The 25,373-nt window shown below is 41.9% G+C and overlaps 1 protein-coding gene across 1 annotated transcript in view; it reads right to left on the minus strand.

The window, feature by feature from the left end:
• The window catches only part of Ccny (cyclin Y), a 104,894-nt gene that overhangs the window by 35,202 nt on the left and 44,319 nt on the right, over positions 1-25,373 (minus strand). The window contains exons 2-3 of the mRNA XM_051151148.1: positions 19,423-19,497; positions 9,310-9,344 (exon numbers count right to left, since the gene is read on the minus strand). Of these exons, the coding sequence (XP_051007105.1) occupies positions 9,310-9,344; positions 19,423-19,497 (110 nt within the window). The remainder of the gene's footprint in view (positions 1-9,309; positions 9,345-19,422; positions 19,498-25,373) is intronic.

Consider the following 25,373-nt stretch of genomic DNA (forward strand, 5'->3'; position numbering starts at 1 on the left):
GTGTGTGTGTGTTTCTGTGTCTTTCTCCCTCTTTCCCTATGTCTGTTGGGGGAGGGGAAAAAGGAGAAAGAAAAGAAGAGAAGAAAGAGAAGGAAAAAACGGAGAAAAGGGAGGAGGAGGAGTCACGAAGCTGAGAAGAGCAGCGGAAGGGGAACAAGGGAACTGATGTAAATACAGGAGCATGCAGGGTAGTCTCAGGAAACAGTGACAATACTAGAGGGACACAGAAATTTGCCACACGAGTCTGAGTCGCCCCAGATAGCTGTCCGCCTGCTAAGTTTCTCTATGTTTTCTTAGCTGAATTTACTTACCCATAGAACAGTGGGACTAGCAGAGCTGACCTCATAATGTCACTATGAAGCATGCTTGAGTTAGTCTGTAAGTGCTCGGCGAGAGCTGACACATGGAAGCCTCTGCTCCTGTGCATAGTTCTGTATTTTTAACAATGCCAGGAATGCCTTCAATGTGGGATGTCTACAACAATCTAGATAACAAAAGAAAATGCCCAACATAGTGCTTTACTTGAAAAGAGGCTTAATGTACAGATTGCTGAGAATTCTAGTGACAGGTGAGTCAGTAACAGAGAAGACAACCTCAAGCTAGCGGTGATTCTGCTTAGAAGAGGAGCCCAGGGTGAATCATTTCCAATGCAGCAAGAGCACTTTTCTTTCTGAAACAGATCAATCTTCCTACACAATGCCCATAGTACAAAATAATTTACTATTCACATTAAGATATACTAATATATAAAACCAGTTGGCCTGCATGCTGAAAAAAAACTAAATACTGTTATTACCTTGCATTTTAGATACTGAGGTTATCTGCTTAGTAATCCCAACACTGACGACTGTCAGATACAAGACACAAGTGTGCCTACACAAGCATGCATACAACAAGTAAATGTCTATGGGCTGGCCTCACTGCACCCTCCACGGTGACCCCAATCTTCATTCTACGTAGCTCACTACTCACATTTCTCAGGGGGAAGACATCAGGCAGAACCTGCTTACCCGGAGTTCACCTATCCAAACTGCACACATGTACCCTTGAAGGCATTTTCTTTCTCCCTGTGATAAGCCAACTGTGTGAGGGTAACACAGATCTTATGGAAAAGTCTATGACATCCTGAAGGCAAGGACAACATGTTCAGCAAACTGGTACAGGGAAGGTACTAGCAGACCCAAGGAGGTATAGGTACTAAGTTGAGATGCTCAAGTTCTGGGGGAGGAATGGCAGGGACCAGTGTAGAAAAGAGTACATTCTGCTTACACAGCCTATCACTGGAAGAAGTCAGAACAGGAACTTGAGCAGGGCTGGAATATGGAGGCAGGAGTTGATACAGAGGCCTTGGAGGAGTGCTGCTTACTGGCTTGCTTTTCATGGCTTGCTCAGCCTACTTTCTTATAGAAGCTAGGACCACCAGTCCAGGAATGGCACCATCCAGAATGGGCTGGGCCATCTCCATCAATCACTCATGGGAGACTCAGCCCATGGGAGAGAGCCAACTCCTGTCACTACTAATGATACTCTGCTATGACTACAGACAGACGCCTAGCATAACTGTCTTCTGAGAGGCTTCACCCAATCCCTAATGGAAACAGATACATAGTCCCACAGCCAAAGAATAGGCCTAGTTTCAGGAGTTTTGTGGAAGAGTGAGAAGAAGGATAAAGCGAGCTGGAAGGGTCAAAGACATCACAAGAAGACCTAGAGTCAACTGGCCATTCCATGCTTGGAATGGGCCTAGACCCCCTACACATATGTAGCACATATGCAGCGTGGTCAACATGTGGGAGTAGGGGCTGTCTCTGACTCTTGCCTGCCAATGGATGCCTTTACCCTAGCTGGGCTGCCTTATCAGGCCCCAGTGGGAGAGGATGCACTTACTCCTGTTTCAACTTCAAGTGCCAGGGTGGGTTGACACCCCTTGAGGGCTTCCCCTTCTCTGAGAAGAAGGAAAGGGGGAAATGGGAGGAGGAGGGCATAAGGGTAGGACTTGGAGGAGAAGAGGGAGGGGGCTGGGATCAGACTGTAAAGTGAATGAATGGATGGATGGGTGGATGGAAAAAAATAAGAAAAAAAGAAACAAAATACAACTGGATTTTATGGCGCCATTTTCTCAATTGAGGTTCTTTCCTTTCAGATGACTCTGGCCTATGTCAAGTTTACATCAAAGTAACCAGCACAAAGGAAGAGGTGGGACAGGAAACTTATCATTTTGTTGCGGAGGGGGTTAAGAGGAAAAAAGGGAGGAAGGGGGGAAGAGGAGAAGGAGGGAAGGGGGGAAGGGGGAAAGGGCGAAAGAAGGAAGAAGAAAGGGGAGGCGGAGGAAGGAAGGAAGAACAAGAGGAGGAGGAGGAGGAGGAGGAGGAGGAGGAGGAGGAGGAGGAGGAGGAGGAGGAGGAAAACAACAACAACCCTGCAGGACAAAGACATTCAATACAGTGAGAGTGAAGGGTATCATGGCTGTGTGGTATAAACTTTCTTCCCTATCAGTCTCTACCTGGAAATCCCTCCTTAGGCAACCTGAGGCACCTAAGAGCCAAAGATGAAGGAAGGAACATAGAACCTGAGTTGTCACTGTATAGCAGGTGACAAAGAGGCCAGTGTGAAGAGCAGATGGCCATCCTGTGCCTTCAACAAACTCTGACCATGCAGCACGTCAGATGTACAAAAGTTAAGGGCAGTACTACTCTCCCTCCCTACCCCAGGCCCTGAGCAGTGAGAAAAAGGTATAGGGCCCGATGCTCAGGAACTACCTTCCAACTCCATACAGAAGGCTGGGGCTTCAGTCACAGCACCTCTCACTGATGACAGTCATGGGTCTTTCCATTTTCTAGTACTTTAAATTTCTTTCATCAGTGTTTTACAATTTTCACTGTAGATATTGATTCAAATTTTTTGAACCATGAAAGGAATATAGGAAGGCTCTAGATTTTTAAACAGTAATTTTGTATACTACTATCCTGCTGAAAATGTTCATCTGCTTTAAGAATTTTCTGATTGCCTTTGAGGTCTCTTGTGTATAGATTTCTATCTATTTGCAAATAGGGGCATTCTTACTTTGCTTATTTCTATTCTGTTCATTTCCTTCTGTCTCAGTGCTATAGCTAAGACCTCAAGGACTATACTAAACAAAATACCTGGAGACAGTGGACAAGTGAACACCTTTTATCTTGATCCTGACTTTAGTGGATATACTTTGTTTTCCCCCTTTTAGCATAATGTTAGTCCTAGATTTGTGTATATGATTTTTAAAGTCACATTGAAATGTTTTTCTAGCCTTGTCCCTTTAGGCTTTTATCATGAAGGATGTTAAGTTAAGTTTTATAAAACCACCACCAAACAAACAAACAAAAAAAACCCTTTCTCCATCTATTGAGATGACCATGTATTATTTCTTGAGCACATTTATGTGATGTATTAATTTATTGATTTGTTTTATGTTGAACCATACCTGAATCTCTGGAATGAACCCAACTTGATCATGGTGTATGATTTTATGTGTTTGTGAATTCAGTTTTCAAGTATTTTATTGAGAATTCTTGCATGCATATATCCATCAAGCAGACTGTATAGTAATTTCTTGTGTCACTATCTGTGGTAAGGTAATTCTGAGTTGCAGATAGCTCTCCTTTCTTTTTTACTGTATAACTCTCCTATCAACTTCAAACTACTTCTAAGTAAGATAATTTCCTTCATCTTAGTGGATTCTAAAATCTTTACCTAACTGAAATTTTGCTGAGCCTTTTCTAGCGTTCTCCGAGAACACCGTATTGACAGCAGCGCTCTCCCTGTCTGACAGATTTCTCTTCCAATAAAAACAATTCTCTTAGGAGCAAAGTTCAGGATTACAGAAACATCACATTCCAAACCATCCTACTTCCTCCTTTACTTCCTTAAGATACAGATTGAAACTAGCAAAGATCCCATTTTATAAGGAATTCTTTTTTGTTCACTCTCAGCTCACAAGAAACAATCAATTCGGAACTGTATTACATAAAGAAAAACAAGTCACTGAAGACAGTGTTCCTAAAATGAGATAAACATAGTATATGGCCACTTGGGAATCCTGGTCTTGATAATTATATAACAAAGTCCTTTGAATTATACCCAAATACTATAAAAGATATCATCACTTGTTAATACAGGACTTGGAAAAATAAACCACACTTACCTCACCTCCCATGAGCAGTACTAGCCTGTCTGTATGCGCTGCAATCAGTTCGCAGATCACCTTCCCTACATTGCTTCCCATGAGTAAAATAGGACAGCCATGATGGCTCATTCAACAAGACAAGAAGACTAAGACTTCAAAACATTTCAAGAGTGCCAGAAGCTTCAAAGTTCTTTTGGCTTTAAGTCCAATAATAAGACTCTTGCTTAACTGACATACAAATTTCTACTTGTATTATTTTCTGAACTTTTCAGAACAGTCACCTATCTTAATGTCAAAGCATATCCTCTGAATTTCTTGCAGACATGACACTACAGAATACACCTTGCTCAGCTTCCTAGTTTCAGAACACATTTGCAGTGAACAGAGCCCGAGGAAGGTTGATCACCCACTACTCATCCTGTCTTGGAATGCCTTCTTTTCCAACGTCCCCAAACTTCAATAAATGCCTCAGAATGACTCACAGTATATGTGCTATTTCTAAGAGGCAGGAGGATGTAATAGAAAAATGAAGAAAATGAAGCTTTCCCTGTATTTTGGGAAGATTCCTAAATGCAATTATCTATAGTGTAATTTATAATCAGAGATTTTTCACATTTTAGAACATGTACTGAAGTATCTGACTTTCAAGAAAAGCAAAAGCAAATCCAAAACTTCAGCAAGATTATTAAAAAAAAAAAAAGACAAATCTTATATAAAGACCATTACACAAGGCTTTAAAATTGCTCATAACCTATCACATTTTTCTCTGTTCATTCTAATTATATCTAAAACAGGGGTGCTGATTAGAATATTAATTTTTCTAAGTTACTTGGTTTAGTTGCTATTAGGACTCCCAAGACTATTTTATTCCTATGTAATAAATCTTTAGAAGTAGGAACAATTTAATCCCTTAAACCCGTCTTGTTCCTTCTCCAGCCTACTTCTCACAGGAAGACACCCCAGGTCTGGGCTTCTCTCAATCTCCTGTGTGTGCAGCTGGGAGCCACAGGAACATATCCACATGGAGGGAGGCGCCACTTTCCCTGCCGTGAGATGTTCAAGATTGAGCTAACTGAAGTGGAAAGACACACTTTAAATGTGGGTGGTGCTGATTCATGGGATAGAGCCCCAGGCTACATTTAAAACACACACACACACACACACACACACACACACACACACACACGCACAGTGAGCTTACAATCCTTCATTCTTGTCTGCGTCCTAACTATAACTATAACCAGCTGGTTCAAACCTTGCCCATTTCTTTTTACAGGATCACAGAGAGCCATTGCTTTTATGTTTCTGGAATAAAATATCCTCTTTGCAGACTGCCTGAGCAATATACACTACACAGGTTCTTCAGAAGCTCAAAAGAGAAATCAAACAAAAGGAAAAAGTTATATTTAAAAAAAACAAAGGATACGAAATGTTCTAAAATTTAAGATCAAAGTTGGGCATGGTGGCGCATGCCATAATCCCAGCACTTGGGAGGCAGAGGCAGGCAGATCGCTATGAGCTGAAGGCCAGCCTGCTTGCTCTACAAAGCAAGTACAGGACAGCCAGGGTTACACAGAGAAACCCTGTCTCAAAAAACCAAAACACAAATTTAAGATCAATTTGAAATATTTTCTTAGGATCCATTTTCAGAACTGAATCCTACAGACTACACAGTCCTGTGGAAACATAACGTTAAGTCTAACTTCAAGTGAATCCCTCTGAGAAGCACAGGAGAAGTTCCAGTCCTGGCTCTACGGTTTCATTTATTTCTTTATGCCTTGGTTTTCTCATTAATATAAGGGTTGAGAATGGAGACTAACCAAGTCAGGTTATGGTCAGAGTATGGTCCAATTGTTAGTGTTTCTTCCCCTACTCTTCTTTTTTCGGGGTGTGTGTGTGTGCGCGCGCGTGCGCGTGTGTGTGTTCGCGCGCATGTGCACAAGCACGCGATGTTCCTGAAGAGGACAGAAGAGGGTGTCAGATCCCCTGGAGCTATAAGAGGTGGTAAGTCTCCCTACATAGGTGCTGGGAACTGAACTCAGGTTTCCTGAAAGCAAGTACTCCCAACTGTGGAGCCATTTCTCTAGCCCTTCTACTTTTCTAACTTTTGAGTGACAAGCTATGAAACTCACAATTGTTGTTCTGATCTAATCCAGGCTGCACATGCTTCCATTTTGACTCTACCTTATGAACAACACTGGCTTTTTCTAGCAGAGGCAGAACCCATGTGCTCATCTGCAGACAAGTCTGTGAATAATGTGCAACATTACACATTCCAGGGTCATCTGTTACAAAGAAACTTAGCACGCAGCTGTCTTTATTCAGGAACAGGTACATGTGAGAGATCAACATCTGTCTGATTTCATTGTAGGACACCTGGGCAAATCACACAGGAAGCATGAGTACACGGCCCAGCACCCATCTCCACATGCTGGCCCGGGCTACTGATTCAGTAGGAGACATATGCCAGGACGGCACAGGATGCAGGTAAGGTCACAGTGGAGAGTAAAACCAATACGGAGATTGGAGCTGTGAGATCACACCTGTCCCATTACCAATTATGAAAAGTAGCCTGGATATTCAAACCCCTTCTTTCCTCACATGCCCTCAAATTGGATTATGGGTCTGGTTGCAATTTCAGCTATTCCTTTATGAGCTCTTTAGCTTATTAGGTGTTAAGGTGGGGAAAGCAGCCAAGAACTCACCACAAGTGGGGAACTAGAAAAGGGAACTCAGCTTTAATCACTTACCCTTCTATATTCAGGAAGACACCTGACTCCTACCACACAAAAGGCATAGCCATTTTCATCATTGCTTCTCAGGCTACCCACTGTGATTCAGAAGATGCTTTTACAAACTCTATGCTAGAAAGCCAGGGAAGTGCTACCTGGGAAGACTTAAATGGACTCTACTGTTTTGACTCTCCCATTTCCAGAGCATCTCAAATTTTATTGTCTACTCTTCTAGATTTCCCTTGTTTTAAATATGTTGGGGTTTGCTGAAAGGGAGGTTGATGTAAAGTTCCAAGAGTGAAATTATAGTGTGTTCAGAGTGTGTTGGAAATTACTATTATTTTCCCTACAATGGATGCAAAACTGTAAAATTCGGTTTTCAACAAAAGACCCTTCTCCTAAAACATAGCTCCTTATTTCTTTCTTTTAAAAAATTTAAGGTAACTTTAACCAAGTAAAAGAATGATTGCTATGCCTTTCTACCTCAGCTTTGTTTTATGCTTGATTAATGTTGTTATCTGTGCTATAATTCATATGGGTGGTACCATTTCTGATGTGTAAAACTGTCTGTCTCCTAACTATCATACAAAGATATGTAAATAAACAATTTTGGCTGTTAAAAAATAAAACAAACAGCAACAACAATAACAAATCTTAGAAGGCTATGTGGGTGCTTTAGAAATCTGACAAAGGGCTGATGAGGGGGCTCAGGGATACAGGTCCTCTATACAGGCAGCTCTTATGACCCTAATTTCATCCCTATATCCCACAAGGTAGCTGGAGAACTGACTCTGGAGAATTGTCCTCTGACACACACATATATTCTCATTCTCTCTCTCTCTCTCTCTCTCTCTCTCTCTCTCTCTCTCTCTCTCTCTCTCTCTCTCTCTCACACACACACACACACACACACACACACACACACACGCACGCACGCGCTGGCATATAATGTCCCTTTACATAATACAAGCAAAACAAGGTTTTTTTTTAAAACCCATAGGAACTCGAGAGCATCAGATGTCTAGACAGTGATATACACATAGGAAATGTCATTGCTGCCAAGGAGTCACCAGTTTCTTATAACCCAGCATCCATCTTCTGATGGCCTAAGGAGTCTTTACTATAGATTTATCATTAAGTACATCAGGGTCTACACGTTCTAAAACACAGTATAAGAATCCTGAGCCAAGCCTTTGTAGGGCCAAATTTGTCACTGCAGTTTTCAGTGTGTGAGTTTATAGCACACTTACTTTGCAGTTTACCTAACTATATCATTCTTTACCTTGTAGAAGCAGTTTTCTTTCTCAAAGAACAAGGCACATGTTTAGAACTGGAAGGGGTGAAGGCAAGCTGGAGAAGGTAAGTGTACCTGTTAACTATCATATGCAGCCACAACTGGAGATACACTCATCAGAATGGCCAAGGCACTAGAGGAAAGTTTTGAAAAGGCTTTTTAAAAAAAAAAAAAAAAAAAAGCCAGACTCTTGGTTAAGAGCTGCGAGCTGCATGGAAGAGATGAGGGATGGAAGGACTGGGGGTGGGGTGGGGGAGCTGTTGTCAGAAGCCCCACAAAGAGACCATCAAGCCCAGCAGATCTGAACCCAGGGGACCTACAGAAACTGATGCCGCAACCAAGGACATTGCAAGCAGAGAACCTAGACCCTCTATTCAGATGTAGCCAATGGACAGCTCATTCTCCATGTGGGGAAGGGGGGAAGGTGAGGAGAACAGGGGACCACCCCTGACATGAACTCTGGTGCCCGTGATTTGATTGCTGCCCCTTGGCGGAAAGGCCCTGTGGGAACACAGAGGAAGGGATGCAGGCTACCCAGATGAGACCTGATAGGGAATAGGGCAGAAGAAGGAGGGAGGGTAGGAAGAGGGTTGAAGAGGGAGGGAGAGTGGGAAACAGGAAGATAAGAGTGGGGGAATTACAATCAAGATATAATATAAGTTATAATAAAAAAATTACATTGAAGGGCCAAGTTTAGTCTCCCCACACATACAAACTGTTTTTGAGTATACACACAAAAAATGTGAGGACATGTCCAACAAACAATCATTGTGTAGAAGAGAGAGGAGGCAGACAGCTGCTCTTGAAAAATAATTACATTTATTCAAAAAACATACAGAAAATCAGGAATTTGGGAGTGAGCAGAAATGAACATTCAAGGTTAAAAGCCTTTGCTTTTGTCTGTGGTGGAACTGTGGTCTTGCCCACAGACATGTCCCCTTCCACAGCAGTCCTAGACGATCTGGGGACACAGCAGTCGGGGTGAATCCCAGGTAACGCCTGGCAAATCAGCATTTCATCACCCCTCATATTCTAAGTACCACACGGCACTGAGGGGATCCTCACCTGACACACTACATAGGGCGCCATCATTATGGAAAGCATGAGGAGGCAATTTCACTTACATGGTTAATGAAGAGACTCTTGCGCTTTTCTCTCACTGTAAAAACAAAAGATAGGGCAAAAATGTTATAAGCTTACAATGTCAATCCCCTGCAGGTTGACTCTTTGCCACAGTCCTATCCTACCAACCAAGTTTCCCAGTTACTCAGTTACAAACTGAAATGTAAAGAAGCTACACAAATGCAGATCTAAGCTTGATTTACACAGCTAAATATTACCATAATATTTGAAGTCAACTGAAGAGTGAGAGATTTTCATTACCTGAATGAAGTACTGGTAAATCTCAGGAAAATTATATGCATACAATAGTTTAAGGTAATTAAAAGAATTGTTTACTTCTAGCAGGCATAGATACTTATAGATCCATATTATATGAATAAATTATCAGTAGCCACATGATATCCTTAATAGCAGGCCAAGCAATGTGGAACAAAAGTGCTCTGCAGTGGAAGATACTTGCTTCCCTTGCAGGTACTGTGAACAGGCCTGAGCTTCTGTTCAAGGGAGCACTCGCTGCTTCCACCCTCGGGGACGCAGGTGAGCACCCCCATACTGAATGATGCTTTGTCCAACCTTGCTGCCTACGTACGTCTGGAACAACCTGCATGGCTTTAGCCTCAGCTTTTGTCAGAACAGGTACCCTTCAGCCTCAGAACCCAGCAAGGTGCCATAGAACACAGAAAAACTTGTGATAAACTACTGTCACTAAATTTTGTGTTGTCCTTGCTAAAGAATAGCTCTTATGAGCACACACTAGTCCATCAACACACCAAATAGTTCCTTGTAGGGGATATGAAGGACAGGCTTCTGCAAGAAGGCACTTACTCAATGAAGTACAAATTCAGCTTGTCACTTAAGCAAGCATTTCTCCTGTAATCTGTACTCACAAAGTCCTCTAACTAGTAAGTTGGAGGGTGTTGGGAGTTTTCTATACTTGCAGTTCTAGAGTCATAAGAAAACACTCACTTTCCCCTAGAAATCTATCCTAGGTGCCTCGAACACAGCTGAGCCAGAGCCCTTGCCCTGCAAGCAAAGAGACCCCATTCTTAAACACTTGTAAATGAAAACTTTAAAGAAAGAAACTGAAGATACCAGAAGACAGAACAACCTCCAATTTTCATGGATTGGTAGAGTTCAATATTATGAAAATGGCCACCCTACTAAACGCAATTTATATATACAATACATTCCCCAGCAAAATTCCAATGCAGGGGATCAGGCATGGGTAGTGTATGCCTTTAATCATAGCACTCCAGAGTCAGAAGCAGGTAGATCTCTTAATTAGAGGCAGGCAGAGGTATACTGTGAAACTCTGCCTTAGAACAAGCAAACAAACATACCCATCGAACGCATTTTTCACATAAATTGAAACAGCAACGTTAAAATTAATATGGAAACACAAAGGTCTCAAAATTGGCAAAAGAATACTGAACAGCGAAAACACTGCTGGAAGTGTTACCATCTCAGATTTCATACAGAGCTATAGTAATAAAACCAGCATGGTACTGGCATAAAAACATAAATAATGATCCATTGAACAGAACTGGAGACCTACACATAAGCCCACACTTACATAGCTACCTGATTTTTGATAAGCAGGCCAAAACTATACACTGGAGAAAAGACGGCATCTTCAACAAATAGTGATGGTCAAAATATTTAGCTTCCTGTAGACTGTAACTTGGTCCACATTCCACACCTTGCACAGAACTCAACTTCAAATAGATCAAGGACCTGAACATAAGATCTGGTACACGATGGGGGCTGGAGAGAAGGCTCAGAGGTTAAGAGCATTAGCCGCTCTTTCAAAGGTCCTGAGTTCAATTCCCAGCAACCACATGGTGGCTCTCAACCATCTATAAGGAGATCTGCTGTCCTCTTCTAGCCTGCAGGTGTATACATAATAATAATAATTAAAAAAAAAAAAAAAGACTTAATACCCTGAATCTGTAAAAGGAGAAAGTAGGAAATATACTTCAACTTACAGGACTAGAAAAAACATTCTAAACAGTACTCTGGTGATGCCAGATGCAAGACCATCAACTGATAGATAAAACCTCATAAAACTGAAAAGCTTTGGTCCACAAAGTAAACTATAACTCAAGAGAATAGGCAAGTTTACAGAACAGGAAAAGATAGCAGCTATACATCTAAGGTTAATTTCTACAATATACAGAGAACTCAAAAAACTAAATGTCCAGAAAGGAATCCAATTAAAAAGTGGGGCATGGAACTGATCAGAATTCTCAAAAGATAAAATATAAAAGCCCGAGAAACATTTTATAAAATGTTCCAATACCTGTAGCCATCAAGAAAGTGCAAATTAAAATTTATTTGAAGGTCAAGCACCTTACCTTATCCTGATCAGAATGGCCAAGCCCAGAAGAACAAGTGACAGCAGGTGTTGGTCTAGATATGGGATAGGAATAGTCACTGCTGGTGGGAGAGCAGACTAGTACAGCAACTGTGGAAACCAGTGCAGAGGGTCCTCAAAAAGCTAAAGATAGATTACCACATGACCCAAAGGACTATATTCTACTACATAGATACCATCACCAATGTTCAATGTAGCTCTATTCATAGTAGCCACAAAATAGAAACAATCCAGATGTCCATCACCCAAAAAAGTGTTGTATTTTTACAAGGGAGTATCATTCAGCTATTAAGAAAAAGAAATTACAAAATTTGTAGGTAAACAGATGGATCTGGAATCATCTGACAGAGGTAACCCAGACCCAGAAAGATGAACACTGCATATTCTGTGTAATATGTAGTATCTAGTTTTGACTTTTTACATATGTGTATTTAAAGAGTCATAGAGATGGAGGATGTTTTAAGAGAGGGGTGCCGGGTGTGGTGGTGCACACCTTTAATCCCAGCACTTGAGAGGCAGAGGCAGGCGGATCGCTGTGAGTTTGAGGCCAGCCTGGTCGACAAAGTGAGTCCAGGACAGCCAAGGCCTCACAGAGAAACCATGTCTGGAAAAACTAAAAAATATGCGTAATACAAAGAGGAAATAGAAAATAATGGGGCAAGAAGGATTAAATGGGGTAGGAGTGGATAGTAGGGTAGAAGACTCTTGAAGTTACATGGAAACCTATTATTGTAGAAGCTTTCTAAAATAAATATAGACATAAAAGAATGTAAGTGGAATCACACAATAACAAGGGATGGGGGAGATGACGCCTCAACACCACAGGAACGGGTGTCTCTTTGAGAGCTGCTTGTCAGTGGGGTCTTTGGGGTCTAAACATTACAGGCTACTGTCAATGGGTGCTCATGGTTACCCACCAGATATGGATGGTAAGACCCCATCTGTGGCTAGGAACAGAAGCACGTTCCTAACCACAATGTCACAGAATGACTTTCTGGGAAAAAAAAATCCAGTATGGCTCTGTTATTCTAAAGTGCCAGGGTCTACAAGATGGCTCAGTAGGAAAAGGTGCTTGCCCTCAAGCTTGATGGCCTGAATTCCAACCCCCACACTAATATGGCAGAAGGAGAAAACCAACTGCTGCTACATTGTCCTCCAGCCTCCATGCGCATGCCAAGGTACACATGGGCTCTTGTACCTGCCCTGTTCCCTTCTTGTAATAACATAATTTCTGCTAACTTCTTCATGGGTAGTCATGGAAATGTGGTTTCTTCTTTCCGTTTATTCTGAGAGACCTTTTGATGCCAAGTGCTAGGCACTATTCAACCACAGAGTATTGGACCTATAGAGGTCTCAGACACCACTCAGTCCAGAAATTTTCTTTGGAAATCTAAAAGCAGCCCAGAGTGATGTGAGGTGATTAGTGGGAGAAGTGAGGGCACCACGCTGAGATGGGGATGATTTACAGCAGCAGCACCAGCAACCGTGACTGTAGAACCCAGGTAAAACTGAGTTCCACTGTAGCAGAATGATGGCACGGCTGTGGTAGCAAGAGCTAAGCTACTCTACAAGGAGCTATACTTGACATATTAGTTACTCCACATGAAGAACTGGTGGCCACTGAGTGGAAACCTTGGACTATGCACAGAATTACAGTATGTTGTTGAGAGAGGAAGAACTGAGTGTGGGGAACACATAGTTAATGTAGATTATAAAAATGTGGCAGAGGCAGGTAGATCTGTCTACATAGTATGTCGTAGGATACCCAGGGCTACATACTGAGTCCCTGTTTCAAACAAACAAACAAACAAACAAACAAAAACAAGCCAAGAGTGATGGTGCACACTTTTAATCCCAGTACTCTATCACAGGAGTTGAGGCCAACCTGGTTTACAAAGCAAGTTTCAGGATAGGCAAGGTAATCTCCAAAACAAAAGCCAGAACAGAACAAAAACATGTTGGGTCAAATAGAAAGTTTTGTTTCCCTGAGGATGGCATAAATCAGGCTTTAAATAACCTAATTAAAGTTTTTGTGTACCAGTCATAGAATAAATTGAGAGTATCACACAAGGTACAGGGTCAATCTTTAACTTACTGCAAAATACAACTAGTATTACCAGGAGTGGTGCTGCGAATGCTTTTAATCTCAGCACTTGGGGGAGGAGGGACAGAGGTAGGTAGATCCTTGTAAATTCAATGCCAGCTTTCTCTACATAGAGACATAGGACAGTGTGCCTGCCTTAGTTGGGAGTGCATACCAAACTTCCTCCTTGTCAAAACCTGACCAAAGGTCAAGAACACAATGTGTACTGCAGGAGGCTGTCAGCGCACACTTCCCATTCCCAGCCCTGGGCAAGGCATCCTGGTGAGGTCATTTCCACCAGCCTGCAGGAAGGGAACCTGAACTGTAAGCAGACAGCTCTTTGTTTCTAAACCTAGACTCTGAGAATTGGAACATTCTGTACGTTCAACCAGAAGTACCAACTAGCAAGGAGACAGCAGGGACAAGGAGGACAGCTTCACAGATGTGCACAGTCAGTCAGAGGAGAAAACTGCAAGACAGAACATGAGGGCAGCAGGGTACAGCACTTGTTTCTACAGAATGCCTAGGGCCAGATGATTTCTTCAGAAACATAGAAATGTCAACGAGCTGTAACCAGAAACTACTTCTCATTATAAAAGACATATTTATGTTGAAATTTTGGAAAAGGTAGAGCACTATGAGGAAGAAAGTTAAATATAGTAAAATAAAAATTACAGTTTCTGAAATACACAAAGAAAAAACATACCACAGCAATCCCAACATAATATTTTGGTCTCTTTTCTGTGAGCATTTACAGATATGTATTCTTTTGAAAATGAGTATTTTTCTCCATTAATGCAAATATACAGGCATAACCATACCAATAGAAACATGTCAATTTTTGTACAAGTATCAGCATTTTCACTTTTTAAAATGTCTTTCCTACTTGATTCTATTTTTAGGTAATTTTCGCCACTATTTTAATTTTTCAAACAGGGTGTCATTATGCAGACCAGGCTGACCTTGACTCACAATTCTCCTGCATCAGCAGCTCCTTGAGTTCAGGGATAACAGGCATGTATCACCATGCCCAGCCTCTCTACTGCTTTCATAAGTTCACAGGTTCACTTGTACCACAGGGGAATGCCCAGGATTTCATACATATACTCAAACAACTGAGCTAATCAAGTCACTAGAACACCATTCTGCACATGGTAGAGTTAAGGCTTTATCTTGATGCCTCAAGGGAGAGTCAAGGTGTTGGTTGTGTACATTACTGCAAAACACTGCTGATATTTTACTGCTTTGCTTCCAAGATGTTCAGAAGTAACTCTTAAATGCATGGTCCAAGACCAATTTATCTGTAGTAAGAAAACCTGAAGTAGAAAGATGAGCAAGAGAAAGAATCACCTTCCGCTCTCAGCTGAAGTCCATCCACTCCTCTCAGATTCTGTGTTCTCGTGTAGCGGCTGCCTCCCACAGGCTGAGAACCACTGCCCTAAAGAATGGCTGTGTCACTTTGTAATAAAGCTAGAGAAGGAGGGAGAAAGCGAATTGCTATGTGACGTCGCCTCACAGTGATGTGGCCTCTGAGGGTGAACCCAGACTGCTGCCTTCAGCCTTTAATTCCTCTTTCTTTATAAGCTTTCTATATTTGGTAGCAGCATACTTAGAGCAAACTGAGGAAAACAATATGTCTTCTTAAGCAACAGGTAACAGACGATAAATAGGCATGGCTTTTGGCTCAGTGGACATACTTTTAATCTTAGTACTGAGACTGAGGCAGGAAGACAGCTGAGTTGCATGCAGGCCAGGATGGGATATAAAACCAGACCTTGGCTCAAACACCCAAACCAAAAAGTTCGCGCTGAATAATAATGAAATCCATATGTGAAATAAAATCATTCATCATACAAAGACAAAGAGTGTGATCTCCTGACATATAGGATTTCAAAGGGCTATTCATGGAAATAGAACATAAAACAGGAATTACAGGCCTCGGAACCTAGGAGTTAGAACAGAGAGCAGCCAATTTTAAGTACAAAGTCACAGTTGGCTAGGAATTCTAGTCTGGTATTCTGTTATACAGAAGGGTGAATATGGTAAATAATTTTGTACTGCAAATTAAAAAGAGCCAAAAAGAAGGATTGGCAGTGTTCATGGGACAAAAGAAAAAAGAACAAGTGAGATGTCTGGCACCTACATCTCCTAAGCTGACCAGTACACGGCATAGAAGCAAATAAGCTGCTCCCTAAAAGAACATATTATTGGACACCAACAAAATGTTTTAAAGTTTTAATTAAAGAGGAAAGCTAAATAAAGCCAGGCATTTGCCTATAATTCCAGCTACTTAAGGGGCTTATAGGGAGATTCACCTGAGCCCAATATTTAGAGACCAGCCTGAACAATATGACAAAGATCTCTTCTTTAAAAAAACAAAGAAAAGAATGTGGCATGAGAAATATAACCTAAATGCATTGAGTGAGAGAGAGAGAGAGAGAGAGAGAGAGAGAGAGAGAGAGAGAGAGAGGGAGGGAGGGAGGGAGAGGGAGAGAGAGAGTAATTGCTCAGGAATACATTAATTGAAAAAATTGTAACACAGTAACTTAGGGCTGGAAGGGAGTAAAGGTCTTCAGCTCAGGTGTTCAGAGAGCTAAAATGGCTGTAGAGTAATGGTAGGACTGAGGGTTGAGGAGAGGCAGCCATTCTGTTGGGGTTTTGTTGTTTTCTGAGTTCCAAAGTTGCTTCTTTTTTTAACCACTTTACATCCCAATTGTAGCCCCCTCCTTTGTGTCCTCCTGAACCCGCCCTCCCTCCCTTTTCTCCTCTGCCCCCCTTCCTCTAGTCCTTCCCTATCCTCTGACCCCAACCTATCAAGTCTCATCTGGAGACTGCCTGTTCCCTCTTCCTCTGTGGCCTGGCAAGGATATTCCCTCCCCCCCACGCCCCACATGATCAATGAGTGGGACACAGGGTCCATGTCAGAAGCAGCCCCTAATTATGGGGCTCACATGGAGACTGAGCTGCCTATCGACTACATCTGAGCAGGGTGTCTAGGTCCTCTCTATCCCTTGGTTGGTGCATCAGTCTCTATAGGTCCCCCTGAGCCCAGATGTGTTGGCTCTGTCAGTCTTCATGTGGATCTCCTGTGCCCTTCAGGTCCTCTATCCCCCAACTCTTCCATAAGACTCTACATTCTGCCCTAAACTTTGGCTGTTGAGTCTCAGCATCTGTTTCAATCCCCTGCAGGGTGGAGTCTTTCAGAGGACCTCTATGGTAGGCTTCTGTCCTGTTCCCTCTCTTCCAGTCGCCCTTCTGAATGAGAAGTAAGCATCCTTTATAGGGTCTTCCTTGTTATTTAGCTTCTTTAGGTCTGTAGATTGTGGTTATCCTATACTAAATGGCTAATACCCACTTATAAGTGAGTATATACCATGTGTGTCTTTCTGGGTCTGTGTTACCTCACTCAGGATGATTTTTTCTAGTTCTATCCATTGAGGTAGCCTTGTTGAATACAGGTTACATAATCTGTCAGCCCTGTGCATTGGCTCTAATCCAGTGGTTCTCAACCTTCCTAATGCTGCAGAGTTCCTCATGTTGTGGTAATCCCCAACCATAAAATTATGTCATTGCTACTTCATAACTGTAATTTTGCTATTATTATAAATTATAATGTAATTATCTGATATGTGACACACACACATCCAAAAGGGGTCGTGACCCACAGGTTGAGAATCCCTGCTCTAGATGTATGAGGAGAACCAGGATGCAACAAAGCCCTCTGTCAGGATCATACACTCTGAGTCACTGAGAAATCCTGTCCAAGGAAGCAGTCCAAGGGAATGGGATGTGGAATTAAGAGGGGACAGATGAACAGAGACTCTGCAACCTGGCAGCATGTGAGGCAACTGTCCTAACTGGCCATTCATGAATACAAGAGCAATAGTAGCCTTAAATTTTCTACACTAAGTTGCTCAAAGTTAGTTCATAAAATAAGCAGGTGATTCTCAAAAATAAGTTATTAAAGTTGCCAAGATTATTATGTGTGTTTAAAAAAACCTACTTTTTAAAATCAGTGATAAATTGACTGTTCATTAGACAGACAGTAAGCGCCTCTGTCTATAAAAAGGAAGACGTTGTAGTATTAAGGGCCCCAAGAGTGAAAACTAGCCCCCCCCCCAAATCTCAGGCCCAGGCAGCATTCTGATTGGAAAGCAGAGAACATTCATTGGAAGAGGTTACTTTTCCTTTTGTTTGCAATATGAAACTCAATTGTGTCTGCATGTGGAGTGGAAAGCCCTAGTAGTTAGGAGAAAGTAATAAACAAAGACTGGAAAGAAGAAGGAAGATGGATTCTAAAATAAAGGAGAATGGCCCTAACCTATTTCTGGAATAATCCTTCCTCTGTTAGGTCATTTCCTTTTACCATAACAATCAAGGTGTGTCACCCACCCAGAACTCTGACAATCACAAGGGATTGTTGGGAAGATATCTGAGTTCACAGGAAGAACCCTAGCTGAAGCCAGACAGCTTTACACTATTTTTTCACCTCATTGTTCTCAAGTATTGGGGAAAGCCGGTTTTAATCTTCATTTTCACCAAAGCCCTATACCTACTTTTGCTTGTAATATCCTATCCTTCTCAGCAGCTTTCCATTTGTCAAGACAAAGTTGTGAGTTGACTTTTTTTTTTTTAACATAATAGATTGAAAGCTTCTTTTACAGGTGCTTACTGGGTTTTCTTTTCTTATTCTTGAAGAGTTTTTGTTTGTTTGTTTAACTGTGCCAAAGACTTCAAGTGGCCTGGCTTGAAAATCATGCATATTCCTTCAACACTGTACCCTGCCAAAGCTGGCACTCAACTACTATTGAGGCACTCTCAACTCTTATACATAAAATATTGTCTTAGATATGTTTGTCTTCTCTGTAGTCTCTTTAGGACCTAAACTAATAGAACCATTAATCTGTCCAGAGTCAAAGGCGGAATCTGCAGCTCTTCCCCTTCACCAAACACACCTTGGTTACCTTGTCAGTATGCCCTAGTTTTTTCTACAGGTGCCCATGAAGATTTGTGAAAACTGGATTTGTATTGATCTTCCCTCTCTTTGAAGCCAATTTTCCGACAACAGTGATGTATGCCAGGGGCTAAGGAGACATAAGCCAACACCACTGAAGACCAACACACAGCTGGGACAGACTGCAAGGCCTATAACATCTTTAGAATGAGCTAGTTACTCAAAGTTTGGCAAAAGAAAAAAAGGAGGAGGAAGAAAGGAAGGAAGGAGAGGCAAAAGAAGAGGGAGAGAGAGGCAGGCAGGCAGGCAGACACACACACACACAGAGACTACATCTCATGTGTAGGTAAAATTGAGCTGATGAGACAGTCACAGTTAATTGGCTTTCATTAAAAGGTTAGATTTTTGTTGTTACTTACTGACTAGTGAACATATCTGATCTTTGAGAACTTCATTAATTTCCACTATGGAATATATGCAGATGTAACCTTGCTAAATTGGCAAAATCAAGACAGTCACTTCAAATGAGAAAATCTAAAAATGTTAATTACTTACCAAGGAATAAATGAAGAGATTCCCCATTACACACTACACGTCACACATGGTCACTAAGGGGAACTCTATCATAAATGAAATATCAAATCCTAACAGTGTCTGCATGTAGGTTAGCTATATTTTTAAAAGCAGATGGATTAGTAACTTACCATCTGTCTGAGATTTGCTGAGGAATATTGTGCTGGCCCGAGGATGGTCTGAAGGATTGAATTCCATGTTCAAATCTTTAAAGAAAAAAAGAAAGAAAGAGAAATTAAGTAAATAACGAGTTTACAGTTTAGAATCATGATTATTTTCAACTCCTCGGTCTTATTAGTACATTCAATGACTGTGGTAGACAGTTTCTGTGGTAGTAGAGTCTTTTGGTTCCATTAAGAACACTGCTGTTGCAAACACTGGGAAAAAAACAAAAATCTAAAAACACATCTGAGATGCTCCACAGGGGACCTAGCAGCCTGAAATTCCACTGTCTTTTGAAAAGTCTGCTCTGCATTGAGTGGCCACTAAAGGGTGGAGCAGATTATCACACACAACTCTCTCTAAGTTCTATACTCATGAACATTTTCTAACTGTTCAACAAATTAAAGAAACAAACTCTAAGCAGACAGGTATCTCTGTGTTCAAAGTGCTTACTTGGCAAGCAAGAGGGCTACAGTTTGAACCCTCAGCACCCACCTAAATGCTGAATAGGCCTGGTGGCTGTAATTTCAGTCTCAGGAGGAGGAGATAGAGTTTATCAGTGAGCTACAGATTTGACTCAAAGATCCTGTCTCCAAGAACAAGGTGTAAAAGATCAAAGAAGGGGGCAACACATGCATGCACACCTTTGCTTCTGCCCAGACAATACACCCATGCACGTGCACACCTGCACACACAACTTTGCTCAAACATACACATACTACACACACAAATAAAAAACAAGTAAAATGAACCAGAATCCCTGACAGACACTAAAGCCCATGCTCATCAGTATCTGGTTACAATGCTCACTCTGTTACAGGTAACCAGCTAGGAATCCCCTCTACCTGGGTCCGTGAAGCAGCGCAATCCATTCAGAGGGAAGAGGAGACTTTAGAAAGGCTTAGGAGGGGTGGGGTGCACCGTGACAGTCACCGGAAAGGGGTGAGGATTAAGCATGGATGATGACCAGCTTGGGCCACAACTGCAGTTTCTTGCTGGAATTCCTGATATAAAGCTTCTTCCATGGCCTTTGCTAAGCCACAAGCCTTGACTCCCCTCAGAAGGCCTGGAGCCTGTGCCCAGAAGAGAATTCTACAGAAATTCTCAAACTTTACATTTTGAAGCATAAGTTCTAGAGGAAAATGTCCCCTGCTTCCGAACAGAGTACACTGTACTGCTAGTGAGGTAGCACCCTTCAATAAGTAGACATGTCAGGAAACATTTTCCTGAATTTTAGTAGATGGTTTTATTTTCATAAAGCATTTATATAAGTTTATATTTTCTTTCCTTTTTTTCCTTTTTTTTTTTAGTTCATATTTTCTTGAATCCTAACCCTAGGTAGTAGTCCCTAAAGATAAAAAGCAGCAAATTAAAATTCAACCCTGAGTGCAAACAACAAGTTGCTATGTCATAGCAGAGTGTGAAGAAGCAGCAGCTGAGTGCTCGCCCTGTAAAGGTAGGTGATGTCTACAGATGACTTCTGTGTGCCACCCTCTCAAAAAGCAAACAAAGCCCCAAACAAACCGAAGCACTCCTGTGTTGAGATTTAACACTTGCTGTAAGGTACAGATAGCTGAAAACTCAATCTAGCCCAGCAGTTAAAGATAAGTACTAATAGAGCATTTTAGGGAAACCCTGGGGTCAACTCTAGGTGGCTTTGTAAGCAGAAAGCACAATCAGGAGAGACAGAATACACGCCTGGTCTCTACCATATGGCCGTCACCAGAGGGAGCCTTTCAACCAGGGGCCACAGCTGTAAGCCAAAATTAATCTTTTGTTTAGACAGGATCTTGGCTCAGTTTTCCACAATAGAAGAAAAATTAATTAATAAGAACGGGGTAAAACCAACGTGCATAGTTTACTCATTTACTGAATCAGGTGCCATCAACCATCCTCCATGCTACAGCATTGACATATCATTGAGAAACAAAATGAAAGCCCCACTGAGAGTAAACTCAAGTTGAGGTGGGAAGACCTGCCCAGCCCTTCCATGACAGGGATCCTGTGACTGTGTAAGTGTCCACACAGAACACCTGATAAAAAAGAGCTGATAGACCCGCCTCCATGGGCTACTGGAAGGAAGTGGTGGGTGGTGTTCTTATAATCTGGAGTGGACTGCAGTCTGTAAATCATCACACTTCTATTGTGAAAACAGTTCTTTATCCCATACCCAGAGAAGCTGTCAGAAACCAAATGTAGCTCATATCTACAAACCAGGTGGCTGGCATCTCCAAAAGCAGCTTCCTTGTCAAAACAAGGCTCGTCTTGGTTCCAGCCTCAAGATAGCCCTGGTTTCCTGGTTTCCAGGGCTTCTCATAAAACTGTGTGTGTGTGTGTGTGTGTGTGTGTGTGTGTGTGTGTGTGTGTGTGTGTGTGTGTGTGTGTGTGTTTCACATCACTGCTGGCAAACCAGTTCAAACAACACAGCAGCATTCAAACCAGCTCCACAAAGAAAACTATTCAGAAAGAAACACTGTCTCTGTGGATGTAAAGGTATTATGGTATTTTTTTTTTTAATTGGAGGAAAACCCACCACTTAATTACATTATGATCCCATTCAGTCACTGGAAGTTATAGCTGAAAGGTACAGATGATTTTCTAGAGTACAATGAAATCTCCGTGCTAAGTTCCTTAGAGTTGACACCTGTTAGGCAAACAATGAACCTAGGAAGGAATTTTGGAATAAAGTGAGCACTGTGGGCTGTGGGTATGTTGTGGAGAAGAGGAACAACAGGAGGAGGGGAAGGAGTCTACAGAAAAGTTTTCTTATGCACTTATTTTTAGACAACTAACTACCCCAGGAATAATATACTTGGATATACTACACGTGGATAAGCAGATATCTGAATAACAAATCACGTGTTTCTACTTGAAAACCTTAGAAAGCCCATTCTCCAGAAAGAGCGCAATAGAGGTGGCATGGTGATTAAGTGCCCCCTACGGTACTGACTGATGACTCTTAAAAGGTGCTAAGTTGGCTAGCAACCAGCCAAGCTTCTCTGCCTCTGAACATTCTCACAGGCCCATTTGTGTTCCTCCTTGTAGAAATCCAACTGTAACAGAGCTGGAAGTCAGCTTTTAAGGTATGCCCCACATCTGATCTCCTTCCGGTCTCCTAGCGATTCCTGTTCACTCAGTTGTCTTAGAGAGCCCTGCAGTGGAAAAGGATGGGCACTGACTGGGTCCACCAACATCTCTCCCTGTCCCAGAGACTAACTGGGTGGTCAGGGACAAGCCCACAAAAATTTCCTAGGAAAACACCTAATGCTGTTTCCCTTCTAAGGGAAGAAAGTGGTATTACTTGCAAATTTCCCTTCAACAAAGACCACATATGGAACAACTCCTGCTCACTGTATTGTCCTCAAACCAAAAGAAAAAAGGAAATGAAAAAAACTTAAATAGTTAAATTAACAGGCATTAAGAATTTCAGAAAATAAAAATCTAACTCCCATTTCTACACTTAGAATATTCTTAGCTTTATTTGGGAGCAGCCTGACACTGAATTTTAATTCATAATTTTAGCATGTGTTCTGGATAGTTTTATGTAAATTTGACAAAAGCTGAAGTCATATAAAAGAAGAGAACCTCTACTTAAAACGTGCTTCATAAGATCTGCTGTACAAAGCCTGTAGGACACAGCCCATTGTGGATGGTGTCATCCCTAGGCTGGTTCTTGTTTCTGTAAGAAAGCAAGCTGAACATGTCAGTAAGCAGCACCTCTCCGTGGTCCTGGCCTGTTTGAGTTCCTAACCTTACTTCCTTTGACATGAACAATGATCTGGCTGTGCAAGCCAAATAAACACTTTCCTCCTCAAGTTGCTCTTGGTCACAGTGTTTCATCAAAGCAAAAGAAACCTTAACTAGGATAGAACACATCTCATATAACTGAGCCTTTTATAAGGAGTTTTATAAAGGCCAGTGAAATGGCTCAGTATGTTAAGTCAAGTTCCTCAAATCTAGCAATGAGAGTTTGATTCCGATAATCCTGGAAGTTTTCCAGTTCTCTACATGAGCACCACAGCACAATCATGTATACGTACACACACACACACACACACACACAGAGAGAGAGAGAGAGAGAGAGAGAGAGAGAGAGAGAGAGAGACAGACAGACAGACAGACAGACAGACAGACAGACAGATGGGGGGGAGAATAAGTAAATGTAATAATGAAAAGTAAAAGTCTGAGTTTGTATGAAAGTATGATAAATGTGCAGGATTCAAAATAATGATGAAGTAAGAGGTACAGCCCAGTTACATGCAATTTCCAGGCACATTAGAAAGACCTGAAGCAAGGCCTTCCTAGGTTGAGTTCCAGCATCTAGGACTACAGGAAGCAGGGAAGATGTCCACCAAGGCATGTGGACAGATGACCAGAATCATTAACATCAAGGGACAAAGACACACTGGACACAAAGGACACACCGTCACCTGAGATGTTAAGGAGTCTAGAATCAAAGCACATGGAGTTGGAGGGGGCAGAGAACTGAAGTCACAGCTGTGGAACAGTAACTCATCTCTGAGAATGCAAGAGGGAACACCTATAGATACCCGAGATTATCAACAGTTATCACATCAAACACCAGGAAAAACACGTAACAATTCAGGACAAGCAGTGGAGCCAAGTGCAAGGAACCTTGGCAGAACAGCTAACAGGAAGTCTAAGCTTGACACTGACGCACTTCTCCCAGGATTTTCAGAGGAAAACGAAATGCTTTCTCTCAGAATCAGAGGCACAATATTAATAGGTGACAAGGCAGACAGAACATACTCTGTTCCTACAGCCATTCTAAAAGCAAGAACCTGAAGATTATTTTCATACAGCCCTGTCAGTTATGGCCCTTCTAAGATTTCTGACAGTCAAATCTAAACATATGAGCAAGTCAGGTAATCACCTACCAGAATTTCATTCACTTTCAGACCAAATAAATACTTTAATTCTATATTTTATTTTCTCTTTCTAAATTTTAACTTCCTATTTCATTCTGTAACTGCAAACCTGCCCCACACACATTCTGGTTCTGGAGAAAGTGACAATAAAGAGAAAATACAACCAAAGACAGTCACTTCAAACAGGAAGAAATGAGAAGCAAGGTTCATAATGAAGTAAGATGTGACCACCAAGGCAGAACTGTTCAAAATTCAATCAAGTCTGTCACACTCTACAGGGAAAGGGGCTAGGCAGACAGATGGACAAGATTTGCATCAGAAAAGCTTCATTGAAGGCCAAAGGAATGTATGTCAGCATCATGCTATGAAAGATTTAAAGGGAGACTGGAGAGATGGCTCAGAGGTTAAGAGCACTGGCTGCTCTTCCAAACACTTGTGGAGCTGAACCAATGCTAAGGCAATTAGTGCAGCACTACAGAAGCCTCACGGTAAATATTTTTGTTCTATCCAAGCACACAAGCGAGCACACACCAGGTTCTAGTCCAGGATGAGCAGAGACATGAGACAAGAGATGTCTTACTCTTTGTAACAGCACCTTGCCCAGCCCCTTTAATGACAACTGGATGCCTTCCTTTTCTAATTCTCGGGTCAGTTTCAGGTGCCATACTATGGAACCAAGGCCAATATAACGTGACTTGTGCTGCTTGTGACACAGTGCCTCAGGGGTGTCCACAGTCCAGTCAAGGTCTTGGCAAACCTACACTTAGAAGGCTCAGTGCTCGACAACACTGGCTCTGCCCTGGCTGTCTCTACTCTCTGAGAAAACATCAGCTGGAATGGTTTCTCTTCTACCAAAGGTGAAGACTCTGGGTGCTGAAAGACTAGGGGAGGCCCTTTGTGCAAAGGACCCCACTTCCTCAGTTCTCAGGCTAGTCTCACCAGCCACAGAAAAACCAAAATCTACCAGGGCAGGGGAAAGGGAGAAAATTCACATTTTCCACACAACTGTCTACTGGCTGTATATGATTTAC

Source organism: Acomys russatus, chromosome 9 (assembly GCF_903995435.1).
Source record: "Acomys russatus chromosome 9, mAcoRus1.1, whole genome shotgun sequence".
NCBI classification, from domain to species: Eukaryota; Metazoa; Chordata; class Mammalia; order Rodentia; family Muridae; genus Acomys; species Acomys russatus.